Below are 12,907 nucleotides of genomic sequence, written 5' to 3'. Positions count from 1 at the left end.
GCAAAGTTGGATATAAAACAAGATAGGCCGTTGAGTTGTTTAACTATAAGACAATACTGCAGCTAAATGAGATGACTCTAGTGGCCAGGTTCCAAACTCCAACAGCAGTCCCCAGTATAATGTTCCTTCATTGTATCAGCTACCTCTTTAATTAATGTTATTAAATAGAGAAAGTCAAAATTAAGTTAACTTTCATTATATAACTCAGTTTCATTAAAATGGGTTAATGGAGCCATTTTTTCCACTAACAGTTATCTAACAAAATATTTCTGGTTTCCATGCTGTGATTCTTGAATGGGATTAAACTGCAAGGGGCCAGGCAGTGCTGCATCTGGCTAAGAGCATGTTTTACCATGTGAAAGGATCTCAGTATAAGCACCGAGTTCCCACTTCAGGAGGAAAAGCTTCATAAGCAGTGACACAGTGCTTACAGGTCTCTCTCTCTCTCTCTCTCCAAGCTTCATAAGCAGTGACACAGTGCTTACAGGTCTCTCTCTCTCTCCCCTTCCCTCCCTGTCTCTCTCTCCCCACCTTCCTCCACCTCTCTCTCCATCCCTCTCCCCCCTCTTAATTTCTCTCTGTCCTATTAAATAAAGTATCGAAAGAAAACTTTTTTAAAAAATGATATTGTAGATTATCTCAAAGAAAATGCTATTATGGCAACATTCTAGGGTACTCAGTGAGTACAAAGAGGGCTATAGTTTATCTCTACCAATACTACACACTGTACAAGCTCACCATCGTACACACATTTTCACTAGTTTCTATTTTCAGTCTGAGTGTGCTGTCATCTTTTCCTATGTCTTAACCTATTATCTTCATGAAAACTTACATAAAAGCCAGGGGAGAAATTCAATGTTCCCTCCTTTACTATAATTTCTCCACATCTTCAAATCTAGCACATTGAAAGAAACCCAGAAAGAAATGACCAGCTTAACCACAGTCCCAGTAAAGCAGGGTGGTAATCAAGTTAAGCATCAAAGTCATTCATCTTAAAGATGCAGATGTCCTAACCAAACATCAAGGGCACAAACTGTGCTTACCCCCAAGCAAACCATGCCCAGGGCCAACCCCGCAGCTAGAGAGTAGGACTCTCTATCAGTACAGTATTCCATTTCAGGGCCAGGAGGGCGTCCTGTAAAATAGAAAGAAAAAAAAAAAAAAAACATTAAAGCCAGCCACATAAAATTCCAAAGCTCAAAAGTTTTGGTATTCACTTCCTAGTAAGCTATATAAGAACTCTAAATTCAATATCATCCCACTTAAAAAAGTAAGCTATTAATCACAGCTGGTAAAGGAGACAGTGCTCTGGTACTTCCTTCTCTTTCCTTTCTGTCTCTCCCCCACCCCAACCCCCTTTAAGTAGACAGAATTAAAAAGGTGGCCCAGGGACCAAGCAGTGGCACATCTGGTTGAGCACACACATTACTATGCACAAGACCCCAGGTTCAAGTCCCCAGTCCCCACCTGCAGGGGTAAAGTTTTACAAGTGAAGTGATGCTGCAGGTGACTCTCTTTCTCTCCTAATCTCTATCCTTCCCCTCTTGATTTCTATCTCTATCCAATAAAATAAAGTCTTTTAAAGAATAAAAGAAATATGCAGCTATTAAGAACAATGAACCCACCTTCTCTGACCCATCTTGGATGGAGCTAGAAGGAATTATGATAAGTTAGCTAAGTCAGAAAGACAAAGACAAGTATGAGATGATTCCACTCATAAACAGAAGTTGAGAAAGAAGAACAGAAAGGGAAATCAAAGCAGAATCTGATGGAGTTTGGAGTAGGGCACCAAAGTAAAAATCTCTGGAGGGCAAGGGTAGATGTTCGGCTTCATGAGGGGTAGGGGGGGAAGACAATGACAGACCTTTGACATTTGGTGGTTGGAATGGTGTTAATGTACACTCCTATTAACCTCTACTTTCATAAATCATTATTTAATAAATGTAATATGAGAGGGGAAAAATGTCTCTAACTTTTTGATGCATAGACTATAGCTCTGAGTATATATATGTTCCTTCAATCTAAGCACTTAAAACTTCAAATTGGTAATCTGACTGAAATTTAACAGTGGGCTCAAATTGTTAAGATCAGACCTACATACGTTACACATAAGCTCCTGTGCTGACTATGGGCCCCAGATCAAATCGATGGAGTTTACAGTTAACAATACTTATATACTTTCCCCATATTTGAGAGCTACTCTCTCCCTTGATACAGCTTTCTAGTCCTTTTTCCAACAATGAGACCATTTTTCCAGACAATAACTTGGGTCCATCTGCATATTAGATATCAGGCTCAGGCAAAAACTAGGAAAGTCACGGGCCCCTTGGGATATCCCTAAACTAGACCTACTAGCTTCTTCCAAAACAGAGACCCAAATATTCATCTGCAGTATTCCCCAATTTAGGTTCATGAACATGTAATATTTATAATTAATATTATTATTTTTTTTTTACCAAAGCAATGGTTAGCTTAGGATTATTGTGGTGCTTGGGATTGAACATGGGAGCTCAGAGTCTCAAGCATGAAAGTTCTTGACATAACCATTATGCTGTATCCTTGGCCTTTACAATTACTTTGATATTCTGTAATATAACACAGCCCCCCCCCCCAAATTGTCTTAATTATTTTCTTCTTATTTTTTTTTTACTTTTTAGATTGTTTTTAAGTCTGTTCTTATCTCTAAAATACATATTTTGGTAGACTTTTTAAAAATTTCATTTTTTTTCTCCGGAGGATATAATTCCAGGAATATAAACTTCAGTTTGGGGAGAGACCTCTTTATATGTAAAATTTAAATTCAATTAAAAACATGGAAAGTGCATTTCCTCATTAACATGCCCTCCAGTATGTACAAGAGGAGAGCAGGAGTCAGTCACTTTCATTCTGCTGACAGTGCTTTTGTACATGATAGTTGTTTTTTTTAAATATTTACTTGTTTATGTATTTATTCCCTTTTGTTTCCCTTGTTGTTTTATTGTTGTAGTTATTATTGTTATTGTTATTGATGTCATCATTGGATAGGACAGAGAGAAATGGAGAGGAGGGGAAGACAGAGAGGGGGAGAGAAAGATGTGAAGTGACTCCCTTGCAGGTGGGGAGCAGGGGGCTCGAACCGGGATCCTTACACCAGTCCTTGCACTTGGCGCCACGTGTGCTTAACCTGCTGCGCTACCACCCGACTCCCAAGAAATATTATGTTTTAAGGGTCCCAATAGTCAGCTTGAATTTTAAGCACAGACTATTGCAAGCCACTGCCTGGTAAAGACAAAGGAGGATAAACAGCATGTTATGTGAGTCAGACTATTTGCTCCCTCATTAAATGGAATAGTGGAAACTCTATACTGGCAGACTGATAAACATGCAGACTAATAACCTGCAGAGTAACATCAACCTTGGGAAACATTACCTGTAGTTTTCCTTTTGTTCCTACCAGATCTTTTCTATGTTCATCACAGCTACTGCTTTTCACACCTTTACTATCAGTCTTACTCTGGTTCCAGTGAACTGGAAAATGTATGCTTATGAAGACACACAACTCTGCTATGCCATACCTATCTCAGCCAACAGAACTTCAGCAGTATGCCTGTGAGCTGTTCCTTGATACACAAGGCCAATGCCAACCACTGCAGCTACTTGGACATTATGAGGAACATCAAGCTCTGTGGATGTTGGGGGTAAGAGAGCAGGGATGTGGATGCTAAGAAGACGAGTAATTGACATGTCCATGGTTCCTAGTTTAGCAGCAGAAACACCAAGAAGTAGTCCAATGCTTGTCATTTCATGACCCTAAGGTAGAAAGCAGAGTGAAGTTTATGTCACTAACAAAATAATTATGTCATTTTATATAAAATATTGTCTTCTGTACTTTCCTAAGACATGCACAGTGAACATGATAGCAAATTAAACACAGTTTTTGCTTTCATGAAATCAGTGCCCTAATGACAGGAAAAAAATATTAAACTAAAAATACATTAAAACGTAATATAATGAGGGAGGCAGGTGGTGGTGTACCCAGTTGAGCACAGGTTACAATGTTCAGGGGGCCAGATTCAAACCCTCAGTCCCCACAGCAGAGGCGGGAGCTTCATGAGCAGGGAAGCAGTGCTGCAAGTGTCTCTCTCTCTCTCTCTCTCTCTCTCTCTCCTCTCTCTCTCTCTCCTCTATCTCCCCATTCCATCTTGATTTCTTTCTGTTTATGCAATAATTAAATTAATTTTAAAAATAAAAAGTAATATAATGAAAATTTTCTGCATATTATGAAAGAATATTCTAAAAAGTCCCTGAGAGGGGCTGGAAGTTCTGAAGAACTGAGAGATATATACAAGTCAGAGAGGAAAGGTGACATAAAGAGAAGCACTCAAATTCAGAAAGAGAAAGAATAATGTCATACATGTGGGGGGTGTCACAGTGAAGCAGGTCTCTCTCTCTCCCTTTCTCTCTGTCCTCCCATCTCCCCCTCCCCACCATTATGAATTTCTCCATCTCTATCCAAAAAAGGTGGGAGGAAAAATTTTCTCTGTCAGGAGTGGTGGATTTGTTGTGTGCAGGCACCAAGCCTCAGCCATATCCCAAGTGGCAAGTGAGAGAAAGAGGATATCAGATGAGGAAACAATATGCATTTTGCTTTCAAATTATCCAGAGCAATGCTTTATAAAGATGGTCAACTGACCAAAAGGGACCAAGACAATTTTTATAGCTATAGAATAGTTTGGGTTTTTTTTTCCCAAAAAACAGTGCCATGGTATCTACAGAACCACATGCAAAAGAATAAAATTGGAAAGGGAAACTAAAAGCCGGATCTGACTAAATCTAGAGTAGGGCACCAAAGTAAAAACCCTGTGGTGAGGGGGAGGGTGGACATTTGGCTTCCCAGGACGGCGGTGGGGACACAGTCTTCTGGTGGTGGGAATGGTGTTTATGTATACTCCTATTAAATTGTAGTCATATACATCACTATTTAATTAATATGAGAGGGGAAAAATTGACTGAATGTCTGTTAAAAAAAAGAATAAAAAGAATAAAATTGAATAATTTCCTTATATTATAAACAAAAATTAACTCTAAATGAAATTTAATAAAATGTAATCATTAAAAATATAAAGCTCAGGGGAGTCGGGTGGTAGCGTAGTGGGTTAAGCGCACATGGCACAAAGCGCAAGGACCAGCATAAGGATCCCAGTTCAAATCCCCAGCTCCCCACCTGCAGGGGAGTTGCTTCACAGATGGTGAAGCAGATCTGCAGGTGTCTATCTTTCTCTCCCCCTCTCTATCTTCCCCTCCTGTCTCCATTTCTCTTTGTCCTATCCAACAATGACGACAACAACAATAACTACAAGAATAAAACAAAAAGGGCAACAGAAGGGAATAAATAAATGAAAAAAAAAACAAACATATATATATATATATATATATATATATATATATATATATATATATATATATATATAAGCTCAGCTGGATGGTGGCACAAGTGGTTGCGTGCACATTACCATGTAAAAGGAACCAGGTATAACCCCCAGCCCCTACTTGCAGGAGGGAAGCTTCACAAGTACTGAAGCAGTGCTGTAAAGGTGTTTTTCTCTTGCTCTCAATTTCCCCTTCCCCTTAACAAATTAAAAAAATAAATATCTTTATAAGGGTGATATGTATGGCATATATATATATATATATATATATATATATATATATATATATTAGACTAAATCACAGCTATAAACCTTTTTGATATTGGATTAAGCAATGACTTCTAACACCAAGAACACAGCAACTAAAAAAAAAATAAATGAATTGGACTTCACTAAAACCATTTTCTTTAAATAGGGTCTCTTTCATTCTCTGTCTTTATTTAAATAAACAGAAAAAAATGAAGCTACCACAACTGCCTAGGCGAGGCATATCATGAGCTGGGAGCAAGAATACTCACCTTGGTCAAATAGTCATGGATATTGAGAGTAGCCAGCTTGGTAAGGTGCCCATTCAGACCCAGAGCCATAAGGAAACCAGCATATTCATTGGCTAACTCAGCATGCTTGGGCTTATTGTAAACAATCCAAGCAGAGTCAATCTGCGAGGCAGGGGCTATCTTCAGGCCAGCAGCCACTCCATTATGGAAGCTGGCCCAGCTGGTCATGTTGGGAGGCACATCTATGTTTCCACTGTTAAGGTCTACCGTTGTATTCCGAGGAGGTGCCCGCCCTACTCAAGCAAATAAAATTTCAAATAAAAATAAAAATTCATAAAACCAAATAAATGAAATCAATCTTTGAGAATAGTTTTTTAAACACGAAAGACACTAGTTCCCATAATGCCAGTTCAAGAACCCAGACTACACATGGTAGCACCATATACAAGGGAGGCTTCACAAACAACAGAGTAGTGCTATGGTATATCTCTCCTCTCTATCTCTCCACCAGTGATATGTGAACTGTAAAATGCACTGTGGTCAGTAACACTAGAAAATGAGCAAATGTACAACTGGCAGAAGTGAAAACTCATGCAATAACAAGAAAGACTATTTGACACATGTTACATTACAGCCTTAAAATAACTGATCTTCCTGTTACAAATTCTCCTTCTGGAACCAGGCCATGGTGCACCTAGTTGAGCACGCATGTTACCATGTGCAAGGACCCACACTCAGGTCAAAACTCTGCTTTGTTAAAAGTGAAAAATCGGGGAGTTGGGTGGTAGCGCAGCAGGTTAAGCGCAGGTGGGCCGAAGCGCAAGGATGGCCATAAGGATCCGGGTTTGAGCCCCTGGCTCCCTACCTGCAGGAGAGTCACTTCACAGGCAGTGAAGTGGGTCTGCAAGTGTCTATCTTTCTCTCCCCCTCTCTGTCTTCCCTTCCTCTCTCTATTTCTTTCTGTCCTATCCAACAATGATGATATCAGTAACTACAACAATAAAAAAACAAGGGCAACGAAAAAAGGGAATTTTTTTTTTTAAAGTGAAAAATAGTGAGCCATATTCTACCTCCATCAAAGTTTAATTTGATCTGCTATTTGAGTTCTGATAAGTACTATAATTGCTATTAAATATATTTAAACACACAGAAGAGTGCAAGGACTGGTGTAAGGAGCTTGGTTCGAACCCCTGGCTCCCCACCTGCAGTAGATTCACTTCACAGACGGTGAAGCATGTCCGCAGGTGTCTTTCTTTCCCCCTCTCTGTCTTCCCCTCCTCTCTCCAATTCTCTCTGTCCTATCCAACCACGATGACATCAATAACAACAACAATAATAACTACAACAATAAAAAAAAAAGGGCAACAAAAGGGAAAATAAAATAAATAAATATTATAAAAAACACAAGGTAGAAAAAAATATTTATTTGGCTTTAACTAAAATAATTCAAAAGAACTCCATTAAACGTATACTTAATCAATTTTCTTTCTCACTAAAATCAGAATTTAACATACCAGTCAAATTCAGTTTGGGAATGGGCAGTGGTTCTGTTGGAACCGGGTGGTAGGAAAACAACGTAAACATTCCTCGTCCAACTGGAAGGGCCATAGTTCGCTGACACAACTGCAGCAATCTAAAATAAAAAATAAAAACCAACATGTCAAACATAATTGGGAGGTAATCTGTACGCAAGTGCTTCTAAAGAAGGCATATTGTCGGGGCTGGGTGGTGGCACACCCAGTTAAGTGCATATAGCACGAAGCATAAGGACCAGGGTTCAAGGCGCACTCCCCATCTGCAAGGGAACACTTCATGAGCAGTGAAGCAAATCTGAAGATGTCTTCCTTTCTCTCTCCCTCTCTATCCCCCCTCCTCTTTCAATTTCTCTGTCCTACCCAGTAAAATGGAAAAATGGTCACCAAGAGCAGTGGAGTCATGGTGCCAGCACCAAGCCCCAGCAATAACTCTTGAGGGGGGGCTGATGGGCTTACCAGACCTCCTCTAACAGATCCCTCTCTCCACTGTCACTGGTCATCTCCATCAGGAACAACATACCCCTTTGTGGGGCCCTATAGGACCTGGCCCTCAGTGTGGATCAACAATGGTAGGGAGTGTTCCATTCTCCCAAGGGAGGTTGGACAACATACTCTACCTACCACCTAAGGAAGATGGGTCCTGAAATTAGTGCACCCTGGAATGTTCCTAGCCGTAACCATGGAATGCGAGCCCAGAACTACAGGATGCAGAGGTTACATAGGCTCCTGTGCTGACTATGGGCCCCAGGTCAAATCAATGGGGTTTACAGTTAACAATACTTATATACTTTCCCCATATTTAGAAGCTACTCTCTTCCCTGATACAGCTTTCTAGTCCTTTTTCCAACTATGATACCATGTCCCAGACAATAGCCTGGGTTCATCTGCATATTAGATGTCAGGCTCAGGCAAAAACTAGTAAAGTCACGGGCCCTTGGAATATATCTAAAATAGACCTAGCCTTTTGCAAAACGGAGATCCCAAATCTTCATCTGCAATATTCTTCCCTTTAGTTTCATGATTAGTCAACAATTTGCTCTTAATTCTTTTTCAGCCACCAGGTTCCAAATGCTACCATGATGCCAACTGGACTTCCCTGGGCAGACAACCCCACCAATGTGTCCTGGAGCCCTGCCTCCCCAGAGTCCTACCCCACTAGGGAAAGAGAGAGACAAGCAGGGAGTATGGATCGACCTGTCAATGCCATGTTCAGCGGGGAAGCAATTAGAGAAGCCTGACTTTCCACCTTCTGCACCCCATAAAGACCCTGGGTCCATACTCCCAGAGGGATAAGAACAGAAAAGTTGGGAGTCGGGTGGTAGCGTAGCGGGTTAAGCGCAGGTGGCACGAAGCACAAGGACCAGAGTAAGGATCCTGGTTCGAGCTCCCAGCTCTCCAACCTACACAGAAGTCACTTCACAGGTGGTGAAGCAGGTCTGCAGGTCTATCTTTCTCTCCCCCCTCTATCTTCCTATCCTCTCTTCATTTCTCTCTGTCCTATCCAACAATGAAAACATCAATAACAACAATAATGACTACAACAACAAGACAACAAGGGCAACAAAAGGGAATAAATAAATATAAAAAAAGAACAGGAAAGCATGTGGCACACATGGTTGAGCACACATGTTACAGTGCGCAAGGACCTGGGTTCAAGCCCCTGGTCCCCACCTGCAGGGGAATGCTTCACACATGGTGAGGCAGGGCTACAGCTCTGTCTCTCTCCCTCTCTATCTCCTCTTCCCCTCTCAATTTCTCACTGTCTTTATCCAATAAATAAAGATAATTTTAAAAAAAATATTTAAGAAAAGAAGAAAAAGAGAGTACCAGGACAGAAAGCTTATAAAATATTGCCTATCACACCAGAAGAAAATAAAATACTGGTATAAACATAGAATTTACCAGGAAAAAAAAAACACCTTCTAAATATTTTCCTGATCGAGATACAGAAGAATGAGTTCAACAGTTTATTTTTCTTATAAATTATTGAGGTAACTATTCAAAATGGTAATTAGCAAAATGGTCTTGTTCATCTTTTCTAAAGAGCACACAGTTGTATTTTAAAAGAAGGGTCTGAAATACAACACTTATGTCAGCAAATGTCTAAATATTATGAAAACACTGATGGCTTTATGGCCTTAGAAGAAACCTTACACTACATGGTACTTTTAACTTTGGTGTGCTTTCTTTTTACCTGTTTTCCTTTTCCTCAATGAACTCATGGTCACTGAGCTCTGGATATTGTACTACATTGACTCGGACAGGGTGAGCACTTTGAAGCAGCCTTCGCACGTCCTGCACCCTTAAATCTTCACTCCAAATTAACGACATGACTTCCTGGTTCATGTCATTCATACCATCATCTTCCTCCTCGGTTTCTGTTCCTGAAGGAACATCTGATGAGAGCACCTGAGTGACAGACTTGATTATAACAATAATAAAAACTAGTCCACATGCATGTATTGAACACAAGGATATGACGGTGCATCATGACTACAGCAGGACAAAGATAAAAATGTATTTCACAGAAGTGCTGGCACTGATTACTTAGCTGTACTGGGACCCTGACCTAAAGTTCCTTTTGTAAGAATAGAACTATATTGTCCACTACAGAACATTTTCTATTAAACCAAGGGAGAAGGTTTAAGTTTAAGACAATAACCAGAAGACTGATTTCACTAATGTTCTAAATAAATTGTAAACATCTACCTACTTCCTAAACATGTTGAAAATTAAATGAATTACCACAAGTGGAATATTAATCCACATACTTTTTACTAAGAAATCCATTCTAATTTAAATATTGTTGGTGATTAGTATAAACAAAAATATATATATAAAAAAACCTGGATGGCTATAACCAATGGCAGGAGAAAATCAGAGGGCATTTGCTTACTTCAGTATGTTAACTAGAACGGGTCACTGTTTTTTTTCCTTTTTCTCCCCAAAGTATGTTTCAAATAAAAATGCCTTAAAACACAGTGTGAGAACTAAGGTGGTTATTGTTGGGTGGCAGGAGTAAAGAATAGTTTGCAAGACAGGTGTGTGGTCTGGACCTATGCCCCTGTAATCTTACAATCTTTTAAACCATTATTAAATCACTAATTTAAAAAAAAAAAAATAGAGAAAAGATGTTAAAGGAAAGTGAGTGCAGTAAAACAGGTAGAGAGAATTATACCTTAAAATTCTGTTCTCATAAACTCAGCAGGTACATTCATAGCTAACTCACCTATTACAGTATAGTTTAGTTTTCTTTTTTAACAAGAGGAGTACTCAGCTCTGGGTTGTGGTGGTGCGGGGAATTGAACCTGAGACTTTGGAGCCATGGGCATGAGAGAGTCTTTACATAACTACTATGCTATCTACCTCTGCCCTCAGTTTCTTTTAAAATTAGAGATTTTATAGGAATTATTTCTGTAAACTAAGACTGATTATGTAGTCATACTACCATTATTTATTAACACAGAATAATACATGGTATCATCTCTATTAAGTTAACAAGAGTCCCAGAAGCTTTCAAAGTTCCATTTTTAAAAGAATATTTATTTATTTATTTATTCCCTTTTGTTGCCCTTGTTTTATTGTTGTAGTTATTATTGTTGTTGGTATTGATGTCATCGTTGTTGGATAGGACAGAAAGAAATGGAGAAAGGAGGGGAAGACAGAGGAGGGAGAGAAAGACAGACACCTGCAGACCTGCAGACCTGCTTCACTGCTTGTGAAGTGACCCCCTCTGCAGGTAGGGAACCAGGATCCTTACACTGGTCCTTCCGCTTTGCACCGCGTGCTCTTAACCTGCTGCGCTACTGCCCAACTCCCAAAGTTCCATTTTTAATGTTAAAGAGGCTGATTTTAAAAGAAGAGATCATTATAAGATAATAATGGTATTTCACTTTCTATCTGTGGACTTCTTAAAACCTTTTCTTTCTTTTTTTAATTATTATTCCTTTGAGATCTAAAGCTAACTCACTCAGTAAAACATGTGCCTTGTTATACATGAAGCCCTAGATTCCAGTCCTGGTGCAACATGGGAACACAAGGGTGCAATGATATCTGTCCTCTCTCTGTCTCTCCCACCCAAGGAAGTGAGAGAAAATGAAAGAGAGAGAGGGAAAAGGAGGAGGAGGGGGAGGAGGGAGAGGAGGAGGAGATAGTGGATAATAAAATAGACTAGGAAGCTGCTTAGGTATCAGACATACACAAGATAACACATTACAAAACCTCTTGCAAGGGGTCAGGTGGTAGCACAGCTGGTTAAGCACACAAGCGCAAGGACCAGTGTAAGGATCCCAGTTCAAGCCCCCTCTCCACCTGCAGGGGTTCGCTTCAAGAGTGGTGAAGCAGGTCTGCAAGTGTCTGTCTTTCTCTCCCCCTCTCTATCTTCCCCTCCTCTCTCCATTTCTCTGTCCTATCCAATAACAATGGCATAAATAATAACAATAATAACCACAACAATGATACAACAACATGGGCAACAAAAGGGGAAAATATAGTCTCCAGGCGCAGTGGATTCATGATGCAGGCACTGAGCCCCAACAATAACCCTGGAGGCAAAATAATAATAATAATAAATTAAAAAATAAAAACACCTGGGGGGGGCATACAGCATAATGGTTCTGCAAACAACTTTCATGCCTGAGGCTCTGAGTTTCCAGGTTCAATTCCTAGCACCAAGATAAGCCACAGCTGAGCAGTACTCTGCTTGAAAAAGCAGGAAAAAAAAAAAATACACAACTTTGGTCTCTGGTGCCTCTAGCCCCTGACCAGGGTGGAAAGATGAATATTTAGTTTCACAGGAATAAACAGATATAGTTTGACTAATCTAAAAGATCAAATTCAAAAATGTATAAAATAAAAATTAACTATATTACCTACGCAGACATAGGCGCCCTCCCTTTTTCTACATATGAATTAGAGGGTAGTTAAATTAACTACTAATAGGAAGAGATAACTACATGACACAAGTGGGAAACAGGCACGGCAACTGTTGTCCTGATTGAAGAAAATGAAAGGTGAAAGCAAGACAAAACACAAAATCTCCTGTTCCCAAATTCAATTTACATTTAATAACGGTTGTCCAATCATAAACTCTATCTAGCATATAAAAGACAATCTTATATACTTGCAAAAAGGCTTATTAAAGAGCAATAAAGAACACTGACATTTCATTAAAACTAAAAGTAAACTCTGATTCTTTCATACTTACAGACTTTCCTTTGGGGAAGTTTCCTTCACAAGCTTGCTTAGAAAGATCTTGACGTCCAATCAAGAGACATACAGCTTCTGGCCAGTCAGAAGCAGGCTGCTCACGACAGTGATAAATTGCATCTCTGATGGGAAGAGCAATCCCAAAGGGAAGAGTTTCCAAGTCTCTCAAAGTGAAACCTTACAGTGAAAGGAAGAAAGGACATTTTCAATCTGACTTGTTACTATCCCAGTTATCTACTGAACAGAGTTAGTAAAAATC

At 39.6% G+C, this 12,907-nt stretch overlaps 1 protein-coding gene across 2 annotated transcripts in view; it reads right to left on the bottom strand.

Moving 5' to 3' along the window:
- ANAPC1 (anaphase promoting complex subunit 1) overlaps positions 1-12,907 on the bottom strand; it is a 105,852-nt gene that overhangs the window by 43,696 nt on the left and 49,249 nt on the right. Inside the window, exons 25-30 of one of the 2 annotated variants that reach the window (XM_060187343.1) lie at positions 12,647-12,825; positions 9,635-9,861; positions 7,420-7,538; positions 5,927-6,198; positions 3,555-3,789; positions 1,044-1,135 (exon numbers count right to left, since the gene is read on the bottom strand). In XM_060187343.1, the coding sequence (XP_060043326.1) occupies positions 1,044-1,135; positions 3,555-3,789; positions 5,927-6,198; positions 7,420-7,538; positions 9,635-9,861; positions 12,647-12,825 (1,124 nt within the window). The remainder of the gene's footprint in view (positions 1-1,043; positions 1,136-3,554; positions 3,790-5,926; positions 6,199-7,419; positions 7,539-9,634; positions 9,862-12,646; positions 12,826-12,907) is intronic. The other variant, XM_007532163.3, reaches the window with a different exon arrangement.

Source organism: Erinaceus europaeus, chromosome 3 (assembly GCF_950295315.1).
Source record: "Erinaceus europaeus chromosome 3, mEriEur2.1, whole genome shotgun sequence".
In the NCBI taxonomy this organism is placed as follows: Eukaryota; Metazoa; Chordata; class Mammalia; order Eulipotyphla; family Erinaceidae; genus Erinaceus; species Erinaceus europaeus.
The sequence above is the reverse complement of the archived record's forward strand: the minus strand, read 5'-3'. Positions and strand labels throughout refer to the sequence as shown.